Source organism: Camarhynchus parvulus, chromosome 18, assembly GCF_901933205.1.
Source record: "Camarhynchus parvulus chromosome 18, STF_HiC, whole genome shotgun sequence".
NCBI lineage: Eukaryota > Metazoa > Chordata > Aves > Passeriformes > Thraupidae > Camarhynchus > Camarhynchus parvulus.
Window position 1 is genome coordinate 1,366,038 of NC_044588.1, and position 25,056 is coordinate 1,391,093.

The 25,056-nt window shown below is 41.1% G+C and overlaps 1 protein-coding gene across 1 annotated transcript in view; it reads left to right on the forward strand.

The window, feature by feature from the left end:
• ANKFN1 (ankyrin repeat and fibronectin type III domain containing 1) overlaps positions 1-25,056 on the forward strand; it is a 103,621-nt gene that overhangs the window by 68,732 nt on the left and 9,833 nt on the right. The window contains exons 7-16 of the mRNA XM_030962189.1: positions 3,262-3,359; positions 3,956-4,046; positions 7,314-7,421; positions 13,722-13,821; positions 14,944-15,076; positions 15,687-15,803; positions 19,031-19,246; positions 21,317-21,483; positions 22,887-23,037; positions 24,810-24,978. Coding sequence (XP_030818049.1) covers positions 3,262-3,359; positions 3,956-4,046; positions 7,314-7,421; positions 13,722-13,821; positions 14,944-15,076; positions 15,687-15,803; positions 19,031-19,246; positions 21,317-21,483; positions 22,887-23,037; positions 24,810-24,978 — 1,350 coding nt within the window. The remainder of the gene's footprint in view (positions 1-3,261; positions 3,360-3,955; positions 4,047-7,313; positions 7,422-13,721; positions 13,822-14,943; positions 15,077-15,686; positions 15,804-19,030; positions 19,247-21,316; positions 21,484-22,886; positions 23,038-24,809; positions 24,979-25,056) is intronic.

Here is a 25,056-nt window from a genome sequence, read left to right on the forward strand (position 1 = left end):
CTAAGTGATAAATTATGTCCATCGATTTGCATTTCTTTAAAGCTGTATCATGTCATCTTCTCACTTGAGTCAGTAAAATCATGGGAGAAAAAAAGTTTGTTAAAATTATAAGTAAGCAAGAAAATTCCAAAACTTGTTATGAGTTTCTTTATGACAGATATACTTAGAAATGAGGGGAAAAAGAAGGCACTATTCCAACACAGCTGTTGAAAAAATATTTATTTTTCAGTTATGGAAATTTTTATTGAAACTGGGAGACGGGTTTTTTTCCAAAAGTGAGGTTTTAAAATAAATATATTTGAAAATTAAGTTTTGAGTAACTTTGGATACACCATCTTGTTAGGTAAATATCCTTTAAAAGGAGGGTTCTCAACCATGATAACCATAACCTGATCCACAGGCAAATATCATATTCCTGTGTTTCAATTCCATGGGGCTCAGACACCACTGGCTAAGCTAAAAAGAAAGCAAAATGCTGGCATTGCTGGCTGCATAAGGAGAGGCACAGCTGAGCCTCAGCGGGGCAGCCAGTGAAGGATGGGATGGTGGGGGCACCATGGAGCATCAAGGGTGCCCCTCATGGCAGGACGAGCACTGGGACACTGGGACACCCTCCCAAGGCAGCTGTTGTCCCTCGAGGGGCTGGGACATCCCAGTGTCACCCAGCACTCAGGGGCTCACTGACACCAGCTGGGGCAGCAGCTTGCCCTGGGAGATCAGAGCACAGCCCTGTGATTTACTGTCACAAAACGTCTCAAACTTCCCTGCTCCTCCTGAGGTGGCTTTGAGGATCATGTCAGCCCATTCTCTCCTTGGAAACTCAGTGTCTCTCCCTGAACTCAGCAGTCTTTGGTTATTTCTGAGAACAAGCTGCCATGCTGTTGCTAGTCACAGCACCAGAATTGTGGTGTTCCTGCTGGTCATGGGCTTGCAGACAGGTAGGATTGCAATCCTGCTCAGATTAAGGCATTAACTCCTCTTCAGACAGTGTGCCAGCATCTCTGAATGTTGGGAGCACTCCTCTAAATGCCAAATACAAGTGGAAGGGGACCCACATCAAGGACAGGGCTGCAGTTTGTTTGTGTAAGCTACCCAAATTTAAATATGCCTCTCAAAGTACCAGGTTATGTCTGGGCAGCCTCCAGTCTATGGAACAGTTAAAAATTTGGGAGGATCAAAACCTGCTTAGAGGTACTTCTCTCATCCTTGGCTTTTGGTTTGTGCTGCCCAAAGTGTGGCCCAACCACTGCCCCTCTCTTGGAGCAGGAGACTGGGGCATGCCTGGGGATTCCAATGAAGGCAGGATTTGCTGCCAGCATCTGTGCTGAGTGACACTGTCTTGCTTGAATCCTTGAAAAGAAAAAGGGTGTCTGAAGTGACTGCAAGCCTGTTGACAATATATTCAGCAGCTTGAGCAGGGTTTTTCCTTCTGGTTTCTCCTTCTGGAAAACAGAAAACATGTCTAAGTCTGCAGCATGTGTACAGTGTCTGCAGCGATTTAATACGAGTGGAGTTAGAAACCTTGAAAATCACGGTTTACAATGGAAACTCTGACAGGCCATCAAGTTCAATGTTGCTTTTAAGTATTCCTATAATTAAACTGTCAACAAAACCCTACAATGCGATACTGCAACAGTCTCTACATTTTCCTACTAATGTGCAGAGATAGCTTCCACTAAAGGTGGCAGTAATTAGGTATTTAAAACCCATGGAAAACTAGAAAAATACACAGTGAAAAAATTCAATGAGAATATAAAAAAACAATCTTCTTTTCATTGCAGCAAACACAAAAATGTTGCAGAGCATGCTGTGCAATCATAGAAACAAATTGCAATCATAGAAAAGGAACGATTAGGGGAGAAGGGAAAAATGAGTTGTGCTATTGATACTTGGCTGTTTCAGAAAAATGTGTTGGCAGTTAAATGTTATATATGCTGAACAAGAAATTCTCTGAAGCCATTTTCTTTTAACGTGAAAATACCAGTATGACACTGCCAGAAGATGAAAATTCCACATGTTGAAATTAGAATACCTATATCCTCTGATCTATTCTAAATTATCAACTCCAGTACTAATGAATATACAAATAAAATGTCTAAAAACTATTTTGTGAATAGATTTTAGGAAATAAAGGAAAGCTTTATATTGCATTCTTTGGTGTAAATCCAGGAAATTCATGCAATTTCCCAGTTTCTACTGTAGAATAATTCAAGAGATTAATTTCACTATGCTTTTGATAGGTTTTCCTGGAAGTTTGAATCTGAAGGTACAGGTCACTAAATCCCAGAGGTATGACTCCAGGATTAACCAGGATGGCACCTCTCATTAATAAGGAATAATTTAAGAAAAAAGGCTGGTTTCCTGCCTGCAGCCATCTGTTCCTCACTTGCACATATTCTTTTATCAAAATCATCCAGTAGCATTTCTTGGTCTGCTCAATACGATTTTGTGTGCAGAATAATTTTTTCAAGTGCTGAGGAAGAGTATGGACAGCAGGACTGCTGATTGCACAACTCCAGAGCTCAGCAGGAACAGGAGTGACAGGAGGACTTGGTGAAGGTGTCCATCACATTTTGGGCTGAAGGAAAGTTGGGAGGGGTCTGTCAGCCCAGCAGCACCCAAATCCCTCTGAAGGTGGATTCAGCTTACCAGGTCATGGTGGAGCTCTGTAACTGCAGTGACCAGAGCAGCAGCAGGCCTGGCCAGGAGAGCCAGAACCACTGAAACCAACCAGGAGGCTCCAGTGAGTGTCTGGTCCAAGGAGAATATTTCTATCCTAATTAGCCAAGGGTAGTTTGTGGGCCTGAGGAGCCAAAAGGACTCTCTGCCCATGCCCACCTGTGCAAATGCAATGCAAGTCATTGCAAATCCAATGGTTTTTGTTGGTTAGGATGTGTAAACTGCCAAATAGCATTAACAGGTCCAATTCCTTCACCTTCTCTTTTCCACTGCTTCTCTGTCTTTAAAAGGAAACTGCTTAAATGAGCACAATGGTAACTCAAAGTAATTTGTAATGCAGTCTATTTTTAAGCATTCTTTCCTGAAAAGCTTTTGAACAATATTTTGGGTTTATCTTCCATACACAGAGATATAATTTAATCACTGTGTACTTGCTATACATTACTGTTGAACATGACTTTTAGTACCCACATGGACTGGGAAACTGCTAGGAGAAAAGTTAACCTGTGAGTGATTCAAGTCCTTTGGCTTCTCTGCTTGGACTGGTACCTGACTTGATTTTCTCCTGCTATTTGTTTCTAGTGGAATGGAGCTCTTCAGAAGACTTTTCGCCTTTGGCTGGTGAAATAATTATGGATAATCTTCACTCTTTGAGGTGCTCCATCACAGGTCTCAGGACGGTGAGTTCCAGAGGACTCATTTAGACCTTCATGGCTTGGTCCCCACAGTGATACAAAGAGAATTTGCACCACCACCCTTGGAAATCACTGCAGAGCCTTTCTTGTAGCAGCATGTTCCAGTGATTGAGCATGATATGTCTGGTAGCCATAATCCAAAAGTCACAAAGGAATAGAACCAGGTTTTGAGTTATCATTCTCAGGAGAAATTGGGAAACACTGGAGCAAAAGCTGCTGTTTTCTGGATCATGGGAAAATCAGTGCAGATCAAAGGCTCTTGAGAAATCTAGACCTGACTCTGATGACCAATACCTCAAATAACAACCCTTTCTCTTCTCTTTCTTCCAGAAATGCACATGTTGATGGCAGTCATTCTCCTTTTTGTTATTTGTCTTTGATATCTATTTTACACCAAACAGAATTGAGTCTCAAACCTTGTCCTCAAATCTTTGTAGTATGTTTCAATTGATCATGGTGCATTTAAATTATTAAAACTATTTAAGGCTGAAAAAAATCTTTGTGAGGCACTGCTTTGCAGTTGTTACAGCCAAGATTTTGAATCCAGTGATAGTTTTGACTCCAGTTGTTTCCATTTGCAGGGCCAGAGATACTATGTCCGTGTCTCAGCATACAACATGAGAGGATGGGGACCTCCATGCAAATCTACTCCTGAATATGCTTCTCCTTCAAGTAGGTGGGGTTGGTCTGGCCTCCAGTTTGCTTAGTGATGTTGGAGTTCTCAATGTAATTGTCATGCCATCTAGGAGTGAAATAAATAATAAAACTCAATTCTTTCCAGCCCTCAAAAATTAAGCAAAATAATAATTGATGTATATTTATGTCTCAGCTTTTATTCTTCTCCGGTCCTTTGACAGAAAATTGTTTTCTAGTCATTAACACTTTAAAAAGTTAGAAATATTTTAATCTTCATTTCTCTTAGTAGAGGTCTGATATACGGAACTTCATTTTTCAGTACATTAATAGATTAAAACCTGATTCTGAGCTGCTAGAAGCGAAACACAAGTATCTCACGTAGTTTTATGCTTTACCTTGTAGCATTACCGATCCCATTCACTGGACCACTCTTACAGCATCCTGTACATAAAATACTCCAGTGTGGACACACATGGTGGTAGGATGTAGCCTGTAAATGTTGCAGAAATGTCAAAAAGAAAATGTTCCTTATCCAGCCTCTGGCAGTCTTCTCAAACTTCATTAGGGCTATGAGTTGTCATTTGTAATTTTTAATCTATTATAATCACATTGCATTGTTAGTTGCTTTTCCAGACTTAGCGTTCCCTGCCAAACTGGCTCAGTGTATTACAGCTCCTCTTGTATTGATTAATGCAGTAAAGTGGGACTTCTCTTTTCTATTGCATTAACACTAGTTTTTATTAGGCTAATGTAGCAATTTAATAACCTTGCATGCTAATGTGAAAAATTATAACAAGCTGTACCTACTCTCAGCAGTCATAATGGAGAGGTTTGGATAAATAAGGCTTTTGCATTACCATTGTCCCATTTTGCTTCATTTTTTTCTTGTGTTTTCTCCAGAACAATCCCAGAACTAGGCTAAAGAAATATTCTGCTTGAGAACAAAAATGGGCTACAATAATGGGAAAAAAATCTACTGTGGATAACTGAATAACTTGGTAATGTGCAATTACCTTGACTGTAGCCAGGTGTAACTACACAGGACTTGGCCGCAGAAACCCAAAATTTACATCAGCTGGGGGACATATTCTTTCACAGTAGCTGCCAGTTATTCAGCCAAATATCCCCAAAGAAGGAGCACTCCTGGCAAGACAGGTGGTATTTAACACTGCAACTTTGTATGATGTGAATTTTGCTTTCAGCATATTGCATTCTCTTCCCTTTTTATAGTCCCCTGCTATTAACCTTCTGAAATCTGACATTAGGTGCCAGACCCAAAGTTTTGGGGTGTGAAGGAAATCTTCCTGCAGATTTCAGTGGATCAGCACAAAAGCCACGGAGAGAATTCTGTTCATTTCACTTGTACAGTATCTCAGGGTGCTAAGAGTACAGAAAGTTCTGTAATTGCTGGGTTTAGGGCCACATGCTTAAGTTTTACAGTAAGATCAGCAGAGCCTAAATGCAAATCTTTTCATTAAGTAATACTCACATTAGAGAGACAAGATGTTATTTACCATTGCAGTTACTGGGGGCAGAACTTCCTTATTCATGACTGCCTTCACTACTGGTTTTGAAAAGCAGAAGATTTGTGCTTGGCAAGGAGGCAGCAAGCTGACATTACACCGGTGCTGCATAACAAAATATGGCTCTGAGCTAAAATTTAAATGAGAATACATTAATGCTCTACAAAGTTGTCTGTATCAGCAGCCATGAGAATATGCAGGGGAAAGGAAAGCTTCAGGGCCTGACCCAGTCCAATCCCAGAGCATCAAAGGCTGGTGACACTCTTGGACATGTGTCTGTGTGTGATGACAGGGAGCACTTGCCACTTGCCCCACACACAGCAGCAGCCTGTAAAGTGGTGGCCAGCATTGTGCAGCTTCTCTGTGAAATCCCAGTAGACAGAAATATTTCTAGGCTTATTCATGATCAGGTGAGTGATAGACAATGACAGAAGCTGGTCTGGTTTCTGTGTAATTTTCAAGGTAGTCAGTAGTGTGGAGGTTCAAAAAGATTGGAAACCACTGGGACAGAGAAATCACAAGGTTTGTTGAAACTCTACCAGTCTGATAACACCAAACACTTTGATACTGGTGAGTTCCAGCTGGTCCCTCCTGGCTGCTCACAGGAGCTCTTTTGCCCACACTGAGCAGTAACTGCAGCTGGCCCTGATGTCTGCAGTAGCACAGAGCACACAGGACAGCCCCTCTGTGGCTGTCACACTGCCCACAGGCTATCAGGATACCAAATGTCTTCTCTTTCCAGCCTTTCATGGGGCTTACTCTGGCTGCTACACTAAATGTAAATAAACAGGTATTTATAACCCTGGCATAGTGAGCCCATTGGAAGGAATGCTTGACTCCAAACTTGCACTAGAAACTGGATCTGTATATTTAGTGAGTGAGCAAACTGCTGGTGGCTATGAGTACGTACACGGCCTCTGTGCCAGAAAGATGGGAGCATGTCTCCTGTGCAGACAGATCTCTTAATACCTTGATCCACCATTCCTTTGGGCCAGGAAACTGGTGCAATGAGCTTTTCTCATTATAATCAAAGTATGAAAATAGCCAAGTCTGGAATTAAAGAGCTCCTTTCTGAAACACACAGTTTCTTCCTATTTGTGATGAGTTTGTTTTTTAAAATGAAGACTGAGATTCTCATTAGCAGCAAGTGAGTGAAAACAAAGTCTGTTGGAGGTTGAATGTGTGTGGGACAAACGCAGCAGGTTTTTGCCTCAGGAGTGCAGTGCTGAGCAGCCCATGGCTCCAGGACAGGAACTGCCGGCGTTTGTTCAGGCCTCTGCTGAGAGCAGATCTCCAGAAGTCATTTTACTCCAAGCATGTTTCTCTGGCTACAGGGCGAGCTCTGGGGGTAGGAAGATGTTCATTCTCTGCTTTGCAGAACTGTAGGCGAGTTGTGGAGCCTCCTGGTGTCGGCAGGAGTGGCAGAAGGAGCATTGTGTGACCTTGGTGAGGGGCTGAGTGCCAGGACAGGCTGAGAGCAGGCCTGACTGCAGCACCAGAGCCCATTCATGGAGACAAACAGCCATGGTCAAGTCAGTCACTACAGGAGCTTCTCAGAGCTGCTTGTGAGCTCTTTGTTAATAATCATTATGATTAATCACCCAGCTGGCACAAGGCAAAGAAACCTCAGTGTACAAGTAACAGCCGACTTAGAAACAACTCCTGCCTGCCGAGATGTAAAACTCCTCTGGAGCCGAGAAGCACCAGAGGCAACAAAATATTTTTAGACGCTCTCCTGCACCTTTGTGTTTCATTTCTGTTTATTTCCTTTGTTCACTAGACTGGAAAGACTGCAGTGGAAGAGAGCCTCGGCACAGGGGCCACACGGAGGCCCTGGAAGGGCTCCTGCAGCAGGTCCGAGCCGCGCACCAGCACCACAGCTGCAGAGGTGAGCAGGAGCGGCTCTGCTGGGCACCGGCTGCAGCCTCGCTGCTGCCTGTCATTTTTAGCAGTTTTCTAACTAGGTCATACCTTCTCATTCATCAGGAAAAGAAAGATATTAATATTGGCCCATCTGGAATCACTTTAGCACACTATCTCGCTCTTAACCCTTGAAATTAGTTGGATGAAAATGTCTGAAGGCTGTAATGTGCACACACACAGGCACTTTCTCTCTCCATACCCTACACACCTACTGATTTGTTTTTCCCCACAAATTAGTTTCACACAGGATTCCACTAAAATGTTTCAAGGAAGGCTTTTATATTTTTTCATATAAAGAAATACTTTAGACAGTTAACAACTGGTTTGGATCAAAAGGGGGGAATTGCTGCCTCCAAATGGAAGATACTAAGTGGATGGCATGCCAATCCATAATGAAAAATACATGCACAATGCAATGGGAAGATAAGATTGCTACATTTCAAAACAGAATGGATCAAAACTAGGAGAGAGTTCAAATTTCAGCCAACCTTCATTCATGAGAAACAGACTGTGCCTTTAATAGCTCAAGAGCCAAAGCAACATCTTGGCATTCTTTCTAGAGCCTATATAAAAACTCCTGTTCTATATGGGTTGTTGAAAAGTACTATTTATTTTCTTAAAATAAAGTTCTAACTGGAATAAAAATTGCAAAGGGACTTACTTAAACAGAAAAGTTAAACTATCATGAAGTTTTCATTTTTCTTCACCTAGTATGACTGATGTGTCAAGTTGCATCAACCGATTTAAAATCATAGAAATATTTTGAGCTAAAATCATCTGGCTGAAATGAAAAGATGCAGCCTTTGTTCTTTACATGCAAATTTGTAACCATCACACTGATCCACAGTCTGACACAACCCATTGTAACCATAGCAACTTAAACTATCCATCTATGATGCTTGGAAAGGAGATATTGCAAGAAAATGTTGTTTCCCTAATTAAAATTCATGCAAACATTATCACTTGCAGGTGGTCTTGGTACTGAAAATACAGATTATGTATTCTATCTCTTACATGGCTTTTTGTGCTATTAAAGAAGGGATTTTTGGTGGTACAGTTTTTCCTTTCTGGAGTTAGTGCCTATCTCAGCTCTTTCAGGCCACCTTTCAAGTCAACAGGGACTAAGTGATGGAACATCTGAAAATATTCTTAGTATAAATTGTTTTACTGACATAGCAGCCCAGAACAAAAGCAGTTATAAACATCATGCAGAAAATACCTCCTTTTGACATTCTGACACCAGTGCCTGCTTCTTATAAAATTTCACTGCTCCTGAAATTAACCCCAGTCTCAAAACTGAGCGAAGAGCGCTTCATTGTTGATTTCCTAACACCTTTTCCTTGAATAATAAATTACAATACAGAAAATGTGTTTAGCTCAGAACATTTTCTTCTGTGCCTGAAAGGCTGTGGGACCTCACATGGGGCAGTACCAAACTGGAGTCAGCTTGAGCAACACCCTTGCCTTCAACCAAATAAAAATCTCATAATTGCTTGTAATGCTAGCATTACACAGTAGTATATTTTGGATAAATCAGCATGGTATCATCATAGGAGAACCTTTGGAACTTTCCTTAAATATATGATGATGTCAATCCCTTTTATTTCACTAATTTGGTAAGAAAACAAAGTTTGCAGGAAAAGTAAGAATTATGACATCACTTTGACTCAGAAATTTTATTCTGATATTTATCAGCCTCAGCGGAATCTGAGGAGTTTGATCAAGGATCTGAGATAAGCTTCTCAGAAAACCCCAAATAACAGCTTTCACTTAATGTAATACAGAGGCTTGATTTCTATTCTTAATTTATGTATATTAGCATGATTGACTGACAGGGTGGAAGTCAGCCTGGCCCTGCTGTTTACACACAGGCTGAGGACCTGCCCAGGCATTTTTCTGTTCTTTGCCATGATTCCCTTTACCACATTCCAGTTAATGCCAACCTTGGGATCTCTGTTTGCCCCATCTGTTGTAGAGCTGTCACTAAACAGCTGGACATTGTTTGAGGAAGATCCTTGACTCTGCCTCCAGTGCTGATGACCTGTGAGAGCAGAGCCAGGCTCTGCAGGAACCAGAGCTCAGTGGGAGCAGAGCTGGGATCAGTCCTGGTGCCCCACAGTGATTCCTGTGCATTCAGTGGAGCAGAGCTGGGATCAGTCCTGGTGCCCCACAGTGATTCCTGTGCATTCAGTGGGAGCAGAGCTGGGATCAGTCCTGGTGCCCCACAGTGATTCCTGTGCATTCAGTGGAGCAGAGCTGGGATCAGCCCTGGTGCCCCACAGTGATTCCTGTGCATTCAGTGGAGCAGAGCTGGGATCAGTCCTGGTGCCCCACAGTGATTCCTGTGCATTCAGTGGAGCAGAGCTGGGATCAGTCCTGGTGCCCCACAGTGATTCCTGTGCGTTCAGTGGGAGCAGAGCTGGGATCAGCCCTGGTGGCCCACAGTGATTCCTGTGCATTCAGTGGAGCAGAGCTGGGATCAGTCCTGGTGCCCCACAGTGATTCCTGTGCATTCAGTGGGAGCAGAGCTGGGATCAGTCCTGGTGCCCCACAGTGATTCCTGTGCATTCAGTGGGAGCAGAGCTGGGATCAGCCCTGGTGCCCCACAGTGATTCCTGTGCATTCAGTGGAGCAGAGCTGGGATCAGTCCTGGTGCCCAGGCACCCCCAGTGCCCCACAGTGATTCCTGTCCCACTCGGGCTGGCTCCAAGGGCAGGACAAGTGACAGGAAGGTGGAAAAAACTGAGAGTCATTTTTTTCCAATCTGAATGGTCTGAGATTATCTGAACAATGCAGGCAAAAGCCTCAGAAGCCAGAGGAGCTGGAGGACAAGGCTGTGTGCTGCTGCTCCTGTGGGATCTGGGAGGGGACATTGCCCACATTCCAGGCAGATCTTTGCCCAAGTCTGTTCATTCAGGCTCTGCCTTCTGCCCCGTGCTCTGCATTGCAGGCGCTGCAGAAAACAAGCTTACAAAAATACCAGGAAGAATACACTGGAATGTACAGTGAGTTTAAGAGCTTTTGGAATTAGATCAGCTGTTGCTTTTGAACCTGCTCTGTGATATGATGAAATCTCCTAGGGAATTACTTAGGAAGCTTTGCTTTCATATGTTTAATCTTCTGGAAAACCCTGATGATTACAAACAACAGTCATCCATTTGTCTTCATAATTCCATGCTACAGACTATCATAACTGACTTAGAACAATTGTATGTCCTGGCAACACTTCAAATATATTTTTAAGTATTTTTTTCTTTGAGATCTTTATTTCTAAACAATTCAGAGTGGATTAAGTAATTGTGTGACGCTTCATTAGAAAGGAACCCAACTCTTCGGTAGAATTCTTACCAGATATTTTCCTTCTGAAATTCAGTTGAAATGTATTTTACTAGACAAGTCAGAGGTGAAATAAAAATGTTCTCATTTTAATTTGATTCACAAGCAAAGTACATAGTTTTAATTGCATTTAGCAAAGAGAAGGATCTCTGATTCCACAAGGCATTTAAGATGTTTAAATTATATTTTTTGTGAGAATATACAAAAGTAGACTTGAAAACCAAGCTATAGACTGAGAAGTTCAGGTTGAGAATTTAAGAAGAGACCCCAGATGCACACAAGCTTGATGGGATGGTTCTTATTCTTCCAATAGGTTGCTGCTTTTAAGTATGGGTTTAAGTTACATAAAAAACTGCAAAGAAATCTTTATACACCCTCTACCTCCAAAGAGAAAGGCTGCCAATGTCATAAATACACCTTCTTATTTACTTGTTGCCTATTTCAGATCAGGTTTGAATGCTTCTGATCTAAATCTAATCACTGGAAATTCTCCCATCTTGGCTGCTATGTGCTCACTCCCAGGCTTCTATTAAAAGAGCTCACAGCTCAGTTTCTGTATCATTTGTTAATATAAACTTACTGTGTTGCTACTGGTGCTTTTCTATGAAGGTTACTCTATGTTATTTATTAGTTAATTAAGTAACAGACAAAGTTCCATTTCCTGCAGATCCAAATTATCCTTTAATCTCAGCTCCATGTTTTCTGGCTTCTAGACACACAATACTGTAAAATAAAAGCAAACAGCAATATAGGAGAGTTTACCATCTCCATCTAGTTTTACATTAATTCTTTTGCTGTTGGCTTCTGCAAAGCTGTGGACTAAACCCAAACCACTAAATAGACCAATAACATATACTTCACTTGTAATGTGCCCTCTTATTTTCATGCTGAAGTCTCTTGGTGTTTTATACAAAATTATGTTGCTTTGCCTTCAGTAATTTCCTCCTCCATTCCCTCTGTATAGATGGAGGGAATACAGAAGAAAATAATTAGAATGAAATTTATATTCCTAAATTGATCTTAACCTTGGAAGAGTGAAACAGTAAGAAAGGAGTTATTATGTAGCATTTGGTTTGCATTACTGCAATACACTGAAAAAAAGTTCACAGTAAAATAATCATTATCTGAGGAGATATGGATAGAAATACAAATGAATATTTTTAGAAGGAGAAGAAAACAAAGGAGTAGTCATGGATTTGGATGAGTCTGTTTAAGCTGAAGAGTGAATTGGAGAATATGTCATGAGGAACAAGTTTGCGCTGGAAAGACAATGGATGTGATGATCTAATAAGTCTCATACATCTGAACTGTATGATTTCACCCTCAACAGAACCTTGTTCTCTTTGTACTCGCTGTTCCACACAGCAGTAATTATTGCTAACAATGTGTCTGCTTGCTGGGGCTTTCAATGTGCCAATCGTGGTGCAAATTTATTCAGCATTTAAAATATGCTGAGCACTTCCACAGATGGGGTTGTGAAAACAGCAAATTTAGATGTTCTTCAAATATTCAAAATTAGAACTCACCAGGGAGACACAGGCAGGCCCCTCCTATTCTGCACCAGAGGTAAGTGGGAAATACTCTGAGAACACCTGAGCAGATGAACTGCAGCTTTCAGCAAGTGGCTCTTCATGAGTCATGGGTTTTTCCTGCTGGAGAAGGGTGTCCCTCAAAATGTTTCACACTTCAGTCTGGATGGGCATCCATGCTTTATCCAAATAAGCAGTCAGATCCTGCAAAAGTGAGATGCACTTTCACAGTGACATTTTTTGTTTTGTCTTTCTTTTCATATCACAGCAAATATCTAAATAATTAACTCCATTTTTCAAAGTATTTCTGCTGTTTCTCTTGTAACAACATTAAACAGCACAGACATTGCAAAAACCAAAACCAAACCCAAACAGTGTTAAATGCCCATTGCTTTCAAATCCAGGTAAGAACAGCAACTGCCAGTACATTATAAAGTCCTGCATGTCCCTGATTGCCACCTCTTGGTGTCCCCTCCAAACCTGGCACAGGCACACAGGGCTTCACAGCTGTTACACAGAACTCGTGACTTTCAATGCCCATGGGAAGATATTTCCTTGGCTTACAAGGCCATGCATGAGAGAAGACATTTAGTCAAATTCCTCAAAGTGAAAAGAATGCAAAGTATAAAAATTTAACAGTATTTTTCTTAGGACATTGGGACAATTTTATAAAATTCTTCTATTGGACAGCTGGCTCAGAGATGCTGGCAGGCACACAACAGGTCTCAGCTTTGACATGAAATGAACAAAAGAATTTAACACCTCTTCCTTGGACTCCAGATTACTAGGGAGCAAAGGTAACTGTGGAAGCTCTGAGGCAATAATGAGTGGAAGCTGTTGTGATGGAGAAAAAAATCCAAGCAACAGCAGATGTATTTAATGTGATATAGAGAAAGATGAGGGTTAATCTGGTCTCCACAAAGCTTTTCCTTAGGTTTCACTGGTGATGCTGGGATGTCAGTGTCAGCCAGTGCACCAGTTATTCATTTCGTAGAAGCTCAAGCTACATGTGGTAAGAAATTTAGAAATTACAACATCTTAAAATGTTGACTGATGATTCAAATCCCTTCCTGGGTTTTTGAGACCACTTGTAAAATTCCCATCCTCTCTGAGCCTTTAGAATGTGTAGGGCTGGTTTAAGCTTGCCTCAGAGCAAAACAGCTTTATCTTGTCTGAGTTTGCAGCAAGTAAGGAAATTGTCTGCCGCTGTGTAACACTAAGTTAATGAAAACATCATCAAAGGGTTGCATTTGAGCATCTTTCTAAATGTTGTCTTTTGAAAGGAATGTAATGGGCACTGACTGAAATTTAGTACTGTGGTTCAAGAAACAAAGATTTTTTATGAGACACTAACTGAAATTTAAGAGCTGGGTTGGGTTTGCTTCTTTTTCCCATTTCAGAAAGTTCTAAATTACAAAATGCTGGTCGCAAGCAATCGGTTTCCAGAAGCCTGAAGCACCTTTTCCATTCATCTAACAAGTTTGTGAAGACTCTGAAACGGTTTGTCATTCCTTCTCTGTTCCAAGCATTCTGAATTTTGGCAGTTGTTGTTCTGTATTAGAGAAAAGAACCTTAGAAATATGTGAATATGCCACTACTGATGAGACAGCAATTGGTCAGAATGAACTGATAAAATCACAGATGTGTAAGACTGGTCCAGCTCCTACTGAAATCAGTAGAATTTTTTCCATGTTACTTTTGGAAGTGGATTCAAATTGTTACAGAGTGAAATATTCTGTGTAAACCCAAAGTGCAGCTACTGAGCTGTTTGAAAGCACTTCCTCTGTTGCTGCTCATTAATGAAACTACAACATTTATTCATTCATAATATAAAGCACAGAGCTCAAATAACACTTGAATAGTCCACTGGCAACAAGCTACACATGTACAACTCTGACATCCTCAGCTGGGTTTGCAGCCCACTGTGACCCAACTCTCAGCCCTAATTATTTGTTTTAGCAAATGGAAGTTGCTTATTCTGGATTATTTCTTCTTCCATTGCCAGGAGTGTTCAATTTGCATTTTTTTCTTTGTATTTTGATAAGATTTTGATTCTTTCAGAAGAGCTCTCCAGAGTCTTCAAATTCCCTGCAGTAACTACTTAACATATGTAACTAATTGTGAGGGTAAATATTGAAAGGAATAATCTCTATAAACAGGTTTGCAGATATGTTGGCCAAATTACACTCAATTATACCAATGTAAATCCATAATAACCCACCTGATTTCAATTGAGTTACTTCAGATTTGCTCTGAAGTAAAGGAGTGCAGAACTAAGCACATTATTGATAAGTTTTAGTAAAATTTCTGATTTCTAAAGGGCATAAGGCCTCCATTGTGTACTGTGTACTCTGGCAAAATTCTCACTGAAACTGATGTCACTGGCTTGCACAGATCCATAATCTCTTAGATTCAGGTGGTCTCACATCATCTAAAGTGAAAAACTTCCCAGTTTTTCAGAATTTACTGACTGAAGATGCATGACCTTACATTACACAGAAGTTTAGACCAAGTGATTCACTTTGTCTCATCAGAACTTGACACCTATGATTCTTTGACTAAATTTGGCATGGATGTGAATAGACATGAAAGGTGTTTGATAGTGTTTCCTTCTCTCTTTAGGGGACTCTACTTATCTGTTATACTTTTTTACAAAGACAATTTGTTAGTAACCAATGAAGATCAAATCCCAATTGTGGAAATCGATGACTCTCACAGTAGTTCAGTTATGCAGGATTTCCTGTGGTTCACAAAGGTAATGGGAGTCTAATTTCATCTATTGCTTCTGCAAATGTGTTGCTAGCAATGCATAGCCCTTAGCTCATCACTCTGAATGTATGAAATGATATCAGTAAAAAGCTGAATGATGAAATGCTCTATCACTCATGTTAAAGGCAATTTTCACAAACCAGTCATGTGGATTAAATCCTGACTGGGCCACTGACAGTGATACAATTAACTCTTAAGGTATGATCCTAGGTGAGTGATTGCTATGTGGGTACTTACAGGTTTTATGGACATTTAGAGCAAGAGCCTAAAGAAATAACCAGGGGTTTTAAATTTGGTATTGTGGTTGTGCCATCACTCAAGTTGTCTCACACTACTTTTTTTATACCATAAAGAACAGTAAATCAGCTTTGCACAGCAGTCCAAAATCAATTGAAACAGGTTCATGATGTTTACAGAATACCTCCCGTGTGAGTCAGTATCTGTGCCATGTTTATCCAGTCAGCTGATTGCCGTCTGCAGAAACACAAAATGTGCAATATCTACTGATTTTTCAAGTCCAAATTGTATTTTAGTATCACTTCTGCTTTTGCAAGTGCTGAGAACAAGAACTGGTTGAAGTGGATGTGTTTTTGCAGCTGTCGTGCATGTGGGATGACATCAGGTGGCTGAGGCAGAACATGGCAGTGTCCGTGTCCTCATCCACCGCGCTCCAGGCCAGGCAGAAGATGCTTTCAGCAGCAGCACAGCTACAGGTGGGTCCCATGGCATATTTCTGGCTCTTAGCTCAATGACTTTCTGCTCTGCAAAGGACAGAGCTGCAAGCTGTCCCTAGAACTGTTCTTTGGAGCAGCAATCTCATCTGCAGAGAAATGAGGCACTGAGTCTCTCCTGCCAGGAAGGATGGAGTTATAATAGAAGTAAAGAGCAGGAATAACAAAGAAAAGAAACAATAGGAAAAAAGAACAAAATAAATAGACAAAGAAACAAACAGATATGAACCAGTAAATAATGACCAGGCAGAGAAGCCTGTGAGTTTGCAGATTGAGAATTCAAAGTTATAATCCTAATATTTGCTGCTTCACAGACTCTTACAGGCCTATTCATTATTAATTATTAATCTCTTAATAAAGCATTTAAAGTCTGTTCTATTCCAGCCCCTGCTACAGATGCAAGCTGAGTGTTACTGAACAGGTCACTTAAATCCTTCTGTGTCTCAGTTCACTACATGTTATGCAAATAGAAATTACACTTTCTTCAGCAGAACATTTCTACCTTTATTGTAAAGCTTTGAAGCTGGGTTAAGCTGGGTTTCACAACAACATGAAATCTCTAGATGGCAGGCAGACACTTTCATTGAAATAGTAACTTTTGTGGGAAAATACATTTTCAAAAAGCTGTGTGTGTGGTTGTTATGGAAAAAGTATATCCAGGCCTCACTTTCTCCTACCTTTTGTTGAAGTCACCAGAACTTCCCAGAAGATCAGTGGTGCCCTGCTGGCATTACTGCAGATGCTCAGTGCTGGACCCTGCTGGCCACACGTCCCCCCAGGCTGGGTCACAAGGACCTGGTGTGCAGCCCCCCGCTCACTGTGGGGCCATTGCTAACAGTATGCATGGGGGGGTTGTTTTACACCTTGTGGTGAGCATGCTGGGCAGGAGAGCAGCCTTCCTGGGCAGCCACCTGTCTGGACTGATTTCCCCAGTGTGCCCCAAAACCCAGCCTGCTGCACATTATTGGGGGACCACCTGTGTGAGGCAGCAGCTGCTTGTCAGTCCTTTGAGCTGTCACTGGAGAAGTTTTAACTGTATCTGCCGAATGTTCCCCCTCTGGGGCTGGCTCAGCTCAGGTGGCACACGTTTGGTTAGCTCAGCTCCATCCCCTCTGTGCAGATCCCCTTGAACAAAAATCTGCCCTGGGAGATACCCAACATCCCCAGGGCATCGTGGTCTTATTGGCTACCAGAGAGGCAAAGTGCAGAGCTTGAAACACAGAGACACAGCAAATATGCCCATGTGGTGTATTCCCTGCTGAAGTTTTGCCAAATTTATTGCCCTAAATGTCTGTTCTGTTGGCTTGGTCCCTGAGGAGCACAGGCATTGTCACCCAGCTGCCAGCGGTGGGTGGCCTCATGGGATCTGCCAGTGGAAGGATCTCAATAAAGTTTATATGGTTGAATACTTTTTATTGAGGCAGTTAATAGACTGACTCTGCAGGAATTTAGGACAGAATGGAAAAGATCAGTGATGACACAGCTGCTCAGGGACTAGATCAGTAGACTGAGAGACAACAGGGACTGCAACTTTGCCTGTTGTTACCACCAGACAGCTAAAGCAAACAAAGCACAAGTGATGCTGTAACACACTAAGCAGACACAAAACATTTTAAGGGCATGAATCAGTCCCATATTGATATTAGTATGTCCCCCATTCCCTGTGCTGGAATGTCATTCACAACACAGTGACAATAAAGAACTGTTTGTTTTCATCTGGGCACATTCATGTGCTGCAGTGATTAATATGACAATTAGATGGCTAAGGACTACTGCCAGGATCTGCCCCAGCTGGAGACACAGGGATTAGCACAAAATGTACACTCAAGACACCCAGAGTCAGTCAGAGAAGGGGACAAACCCCAAAAGGCAGAGCAGCTAAACAAGGCAGAGGAGATGGGCTCTCTCTATATCTATAGGATATAGACCCTAACAGTCTGCCCTAGAAAGAGATGCACAAAGCTGAAATAGACAACTTACACTGCCCAAACCCAGGCACTGTGCTGACTACTGAGAGTTTTAAAAAATTTAATAATATTGAAGTTGATGAGTAAATATTGCCTGCTAACTGCAGATAATTAATTTCAGTATAATCTATCAGTTTACAATATCATTAAATTAATGTACAACACTTTCCCAAAGATACAATGTGCTTCATTGTGAATTCAGTTTTCCTTTTACACTACCCTTCTCCCTATCCAGCTTACTGTAGATCTCTTGAAAAATCACAAAGTAATGAGAATATTTTAAATGTTATGCATTTTTCTTTACAACATCTGGGAATCTCTTCAGTGGCTGGTCACTGGATTGAGTGTGTTTGCACCTATAAGCAGATGCCTTACTGCGTGAGGAAAGGGATTTTAACCAAAATATGTATTTTATGTGGAGTCTTTTAAAATTACTTTTCTTTAATCCTCACATATTTTCCTGGAGAGCTTTGCCTTGGTAGTTTTGTGAGTTTCTGCCTGTTTTGTCTAGCACATTCTTGGTATCTGAAGTAACAGGATTCGTTTCTCTTCAAATCCTCTGCTTCACAAACACACTCCACAGTTTACCTCCAGAATTATTTACACTCAACACAAATATGAGGGTCTCTTGCTTTTGTTGCTGAAAATAATCTGAATAATTTTTAAATGGAGATTACAGTTAATGAACATAGCAAAAATATTTAAAGTGTCTGTTATGAGTGATTTGGGGGAAAAGGAAGAATTTTATATGATCTCTGACATTTGGTTGTGGGAAGGTTCAGATAAGCACCCAGCTCTTAAGCAAGTTCAAATCAAAGGAATCACCAGCAGACCAAGTGTTTTCAAAAATAGCATCCTTCATCTTTGCATGACTGGGCAAAACGAGGAAGTTTGGCCCAAATAAGTCAATTTCTTTGCAGTAAATAGGTGAATTAATTTGCCTTTTACAAAGGCATTGGGTCATAATAGTCTTTCTGAGGTTCTCCATTAAACATTGGAGTAAACACTGCTGGACCAAATGCATCAGAGGATCCACGACTCAATCCACAAACACAACCTGAGGGAAAACATTTCCTTTTTTCACTAAATTATATGCCTGTAAGGCAAGGGTTTTAGAAACACAGAATGTGTCTCATTCTTAGTGAAGCCAATAGGAGTGATGTCAATGAGCACAAAGTTATGTTTCAAATTATACTCTCCTGATATGTGATAAATAACTTTCATTTTGTATTTGTTTTCTAGAATTTGCTGGGAACTCACAATTTAGGCAGAGTTTTTTACGAGCCAATCAAGGATCGCCATGGCAATATGCTGATAGTTACTGTGAGAGAAGTGGAGAGTCTGTACTCATTTTTTAATGGCAAATGGATGCAGGTATCCAAACTACAAAGCCAGAGGAAATCCCTCTCAACTCCAGAGGAGCCAACAGCATTAGACATCTTGCTTATAACAATCCAGGTAGTGCTTTGCTTCTCTTACTGTGTGTTATTTGCTTTTGTAAAGCCTGTGCCAGAGCCCTGATTTTTGGAAGCGTCTTGTAGAATTTTAGGCCTTAGTCCAGTGCCCAATAAAATTAATGGCAAGGCTCCCATTGAGAGCAAAGACTTATATTACTTCCAGTGGATCTGGGATCAGATCCTTAATATGCAAAATATCCATGAGATTCTAAAGAAATTACTTCAAAGTCCTAGCAGAGACTAGTAGTTTCTATCAATTTCAGGAAACCAGGCTATGGAATTTTGTAGCAAGGGATATAAAAAAGCTTTAAAATTCTCTGGGATGTTCTGAAGCACCTATACAGACACTTAGAATTTCTACACTCTGTAAGATTTTTCCATCCAACCTTGAAAACTAAATCTAGGTTTTAAACTTCACTGTTCTACTTAATCAGCTTGTTCTGTGGGGTTCAGTGTTCCTTGGAGCCTGGTATAGCCACTAAGGAATCCTTTACTGACCATAACCCTCCTTTAATTTCTGCATCACATGCTCCTAGACTTGCAATTAGAGAAATGCCAAGGTAAGGACTGATCTCAGAAGCTGCTTGGCACACTCAGCTCAGTTACCATCCCTGAGTGGGGGTTCAGCCCTTCAAGAATTATCTCTGAACACACATTAAACAGAGACAGTCTATGTTAAGATTAATACATGTTTTCTGTAGGTAACAGTAGCCAATCTCCCTAAAACTGTTGCACAATTACCCAAAATACAAGACAAATCATTGTCTTAGTCCCTTCTTTAGCACTGTTCATGAGATGATGGCTGCTGTGGTTAATTTTTGAATTAGAGGCACTTTCTGGGGCACAGATTCTGCTTTTCATACCGGGAAGTGACAGGCAATCAAAATATATGTTACCAGGTTTTAGGAATGTTAAAAAATTTCCAAAAGACAATAAAACTTACCTGATCTATGCTAGATTTAATGTATTACAATGTGTTAAAGGTGCAGAAAATTGTCAATCTGTGCAAAAGTTTTATATTAGGAAAAGCAAACTAAAGTGCTGATCAGATTTCCACAGAGATCCTAGTGGAAAAAATGTTCCCCTAATGGTTTACACATTCCTATCTAATGCCCACCCTTTCTTCTATTACTTGTTTAATCATCGAGTGGGTATTTTGTTCATGAAGTGCCTGGGAAAATGAGGGTCTAATTGCACTGGTCAGAGCCAAGCATAGCACTGGCAGATAATTTGATGGTTCCAAGAGCAAAGGCATAGGGCCAGGTGTCTTAATCCTCACCCACTGCAGAAGCACACATTTCTCAGGATGGATGGCAGCAGACATCATTTTTCAGGTAGTTTTGGAGAACTGCTATACATAGCTCTAAAAATGTCTCCTGGCCTCAGCAAATTCACCATCAATACTAATTTCTTCTAAGCTCTATTTGTTGATAAAGATGTTTGTTCAGAAAACGCTGCCACTTGTTCAGTTTTGCAAACTACCAACCCCCATGCTGACAGAGATCTTCCTGTTGACAGCAGGTGCTACAGAGCAGGTTTCGGAGAGATGTGGGCTGGGATCTCCTTGGGGACAGTCCTGGCTCCTGCAGCCCCTCTCTCACAGCTCTCCCCCCAGTGCTGCTCTGCTCCCTCTGTGCAGTCACCAACCAAACCCAAACCAGGGAACTGCTCAGCTGAAAAACAACTGCTCCTTTTCCCAAGTTGTTTTCCAGAGGAATCAGTTCCCTGACCTGGCTCACCACTGAAATGATCAGACAGGAGGCAGAGGTGGGGGTTATTTAAGCCAGTTTAAACACCACAGTTGCAGAAGATTGAAACCTGAGGTTGTCAGAGCCAGTTCCTGCATGACACAGAGACCTTAGAGATCCTGTGTATGGCTTTAAGTGAGAAGTTGTCCAAGTGCACCCGAGCTACCAGAGATTATTCATATGCTTAAGCATGTGCTTAAATGCTTTTTGAATTGGGAATGACGGCTGTGAAAACATTCGTTGCTTTTTGCTCCCAAACTCTTCTGCTTATGTGAAAAAAAAAAAGAGGAGATTTTTATGTAGGACTGTTTCCCTTAAACCAGGACATACTTTCCTATCACAAACGAAGCCAGCAGCGCCTCCCTCCTGGCCTCTACCTGGGTTACCTGAAACTCTGCAGCTCTGTGGATCAGATCAAAGTGCTCGTGCTGCAGAAGCTGCCCAATGTCCTGTGCCACGTCAAAATCCGAGACAACAGCAATGTCTCCAAGTAAGTGAATATAGAGATTTACTTACACAGAGAGAGAGAGCAGTTGTTTTAAGTTTGAATCAATTGATCAAATGTTAATGCAATTCCTGCAGATTTGTAGGTGGCAGCATGGTTTGGCTCTGGTGTGTGGCAGAAGGCTTTGGCTCCAGGGTGTGCCATCCCAGAGAGCCCTGCTGAGCTGAACAGGTGCACCTGAGTTTCCCCAGCACTCTGAGAACCTATCCAGAGCACATGGATAGGGGCCCATTGTTTCTAAGGATGGTATTCCATGGTTATTCCAGTCCTGCACAGGGGTAGTGACCTGTTCAGGAGATCATAGCCTGCAGCCCTGACTCAGCCTGCAGTGGATTCAGTGCCACCCTTTCCACGGATTTTCACTGACTGTGGAGTGTTGGTGTGGGGAATTTTTCTGTTTATTCTCTTGTGTGGTATCAGTTTTTTTCACCCTAAACCACAGCAAACACACAGCATTTGAAAACCATCTTTATAAATTAAACCAGCCAGCAAACTTCTGTGCTTTGGAAAAGCCATTTTCCCCTTGTCCACTGCTTCCTTTATCCATTGGCAAGGGCCCTGTTTGTACTGCCTGGTCCTTGCCCAGTGGAAAACACATTTTATTGATCTTTTTCTGGAGTTTTTAAATCCTGTATCATTTCAGCAACCAGCTGAGAATTTTGCACAAGGAAAAAGGAACTGGATATTTACATAGACAAGGAGGATATCCAGAATGTAGTAGTGAATACTAACAACAATGTTGGAAGAAATAGAAAGGCTAAGGCTTCAGAGCTTATAGCAATCCCTGACTCTTGAAATTTCAGATCAGATCTTTATTTAGGAACAGATTATACCACAACTATTACTTCTCTTGTAGTGGAGTTTCCTGTACATTCTTTTTTTTTTTTTTTAATGTTTGATGCTGGCTGCTATTCAAGACAGAATACTAGGCAGGGTGAATTAGGGATTGGATCCAGAACTATGATTCCCATGTTTATCAGGTCTCAAGTAGAGACACATGGAGGAAAGCAGGAAGTTCTTTGGCTGCAGTCAGTAGAAGATAGTCCTTCACAGAGATCAAACTTCCCACTAATTGTAGCAATTTCAAATGCATGTTTTTTAAAATATTGTGGTAGATAGGGAATGCAGAATGTGAAAGAGAAAACCTGAAGTGAGAAGCCTTACTGAAATATTTCAAAGGCAGTTGGACTTCCAGAGGAATGTTCAGCCTGATGTACATGTGCTAGAAAAATAAAACTTTTCAAAGTTCAATCAAGATTGCACAAGTTTAGAATGTTTGGTATATGAGGATTAAACTATCAACAGATCCCAAATGCACATACACTGAATTCCTGCTTGTGCATTGAACTGTTGTTATATTTCTAATTTTAACTTGACTCAACATACAGAGATGAGTGGGAATGGATCCAAACACTTTCTGGCTCAGAATCTGTGGAAAGTATGGATCATACTTCAGACTGCCCTACTCAATTGTTCTTGTATGAGCTCCAGACAGCAGTGAAAGCTCTCCTCAAACAGATCAATCTACCTCTGCATCAGGTATTTGCCTTTGTGGGATTTATCACCTTTTTAAAACACCATTCTTAAGAACACAGCAGAAAGCTACAAACTGTGTCACTGAAAAGTAGGGATTCAATGTCAGGGTTACAAGAAAAGCAAAGCAGAGTTTAGTATTCCATTATTCTGAGGGGGAACATCTTCAGTAAAACAGTTCTTGTCCCGGACATGTGAACATTCAAGGATTAAGAGGCAAATTTCAACTGCCTGCTATTGTTTTCATCTTTTAGTTAATTTGTGCAACTTCAGGCAGGTCCAAATAGGCACTTTTGCATGAAAGTTGTAGTTTTGAGCACATTTACAAAGCTGACAAAGAAAAAGAGGCATTTTTGCAGGCAAGCACAGCAAGTGACAGTTTTCTGGGAGGCTTTGAGTGAGGCTGTAGGAAAGGCCCAGTAAAGACACAGCATTTTGCTGTTCTTTTGCACACAGATGAATGTACCCCTTCTAAAACACAAAGTCCCAGACCTCCAGATTTCTGTGAGTGAGGAGAGGTGTCTGGCTTCTGGCTTTACATTTAGGTACAAGAAATGCATATGTGAATAAATAAAGTCAGGCAGAAAAATCTATGATGTGAAAGATCCATGAAAAAATAAGCTAAGAAGTTTGTTTCTTGTTTACATGAATTCCATTTTATTTTGGTCTGCAGAGGTAAAGAGGTCTTAAAGTAGAAGTAAATCATCTTTATATCACTTCAAGGTCTGTTTGTCCAGCTAGAAAGATGTGGTCTTAAAATAAATTAACCTGGTTCTACATTTCTCGATTTTGAAAGGTTTAGGCTTTGCTTTTAAAAAGGAATCCATCAGTGCTTCACCTTCTAGCTAGGGAAGAGCCAAGTAAGACTCAAGTAAATCCAAAATTAAGACAGATGGTGTGCTGCCTTGTGGTCAGTCACTCTAATTCAATAGGGCTCTGTACAGGTCTCTATATTACTGCGTTTGCTTGGAGGTTATACCTTTTGTGCAACTTCTTTTTCTTCTTTTAGAGTTAGGGACTAAAATATTGAAATCACTGTGCAATATGTTCCTCAGCCAAGCATCTGAGCTCACCCATTGTGCCTGAGAGACAGACATCAACATGACCTTGCAGCTCAACACAGATGCAAATGGTCTGATGGCTCAGCACCAAACTTTTATGTTAATGAATTGCATTTTTAATTCCACAGATTTATTTATGTATTTTTATTATTTTTGTGGTAACTAGGAGCAGGGACAGTGGCACTGGGGCACAGCCAGGGCAGAAGGCAGTGCTGCACACAGCAGCTCTGAGCAGCCTCAGGCCACTTCTGCCTGGGCCATTTTCTCTTGCTGCAGCACTTGTTAAACCTTTTCAGGGCTGTGTTGAGGGAGAGCTGCATATTTCTCTTAACCAACCCTAAATTGAATCTTAAAGGTTTTTAATTGAATCCATTTTCATGTTTTCACATAATTATGCAATCATAATCTTGAAAAGCACATGGCATGTGATCATTTTCTGCCTAATAAGAAACATAAATGTTGTTTTCAGGGGGGTTGTGCCTGTGTGTGTTGTTTTAATGTGGAACATTGCAGCTTTAAATCTTTATTTTATGTAGTGACATGAACCCACATTTAGCCACCACCACCCCCCGCCCCAAATATTTACGTTTTATAAAAATTCCGAGCTTGATGTTGTGCAAATTTTCTTTAATGTTTTATATCATTTGGGGTGTTGTTTATATAAGTGCCATGTTGTAATTCTCTCCTATTCCTTCCCCCGCGCGTGTCCCTGTACAGGCTAAGCACTTCCGTCTGTACACACAGGAGGTGTTGGAACTGGGTCACAATGTCTCCTTTCTTCTCCTGCTCCCCGCCTCAGACGACGTCTGCACTGCCCCAGGACAGAATAATCCTTACACCCCACACTCAGGATTTCTTAACCTCCCTCTTCAGATGTTTGAACTTGGTATAGTAGCTTGCTTCACCTAGAAATATTAACCCAGTCTCCTTATAATAAAATCACAAAGTTGTATCTGTTTTCCCC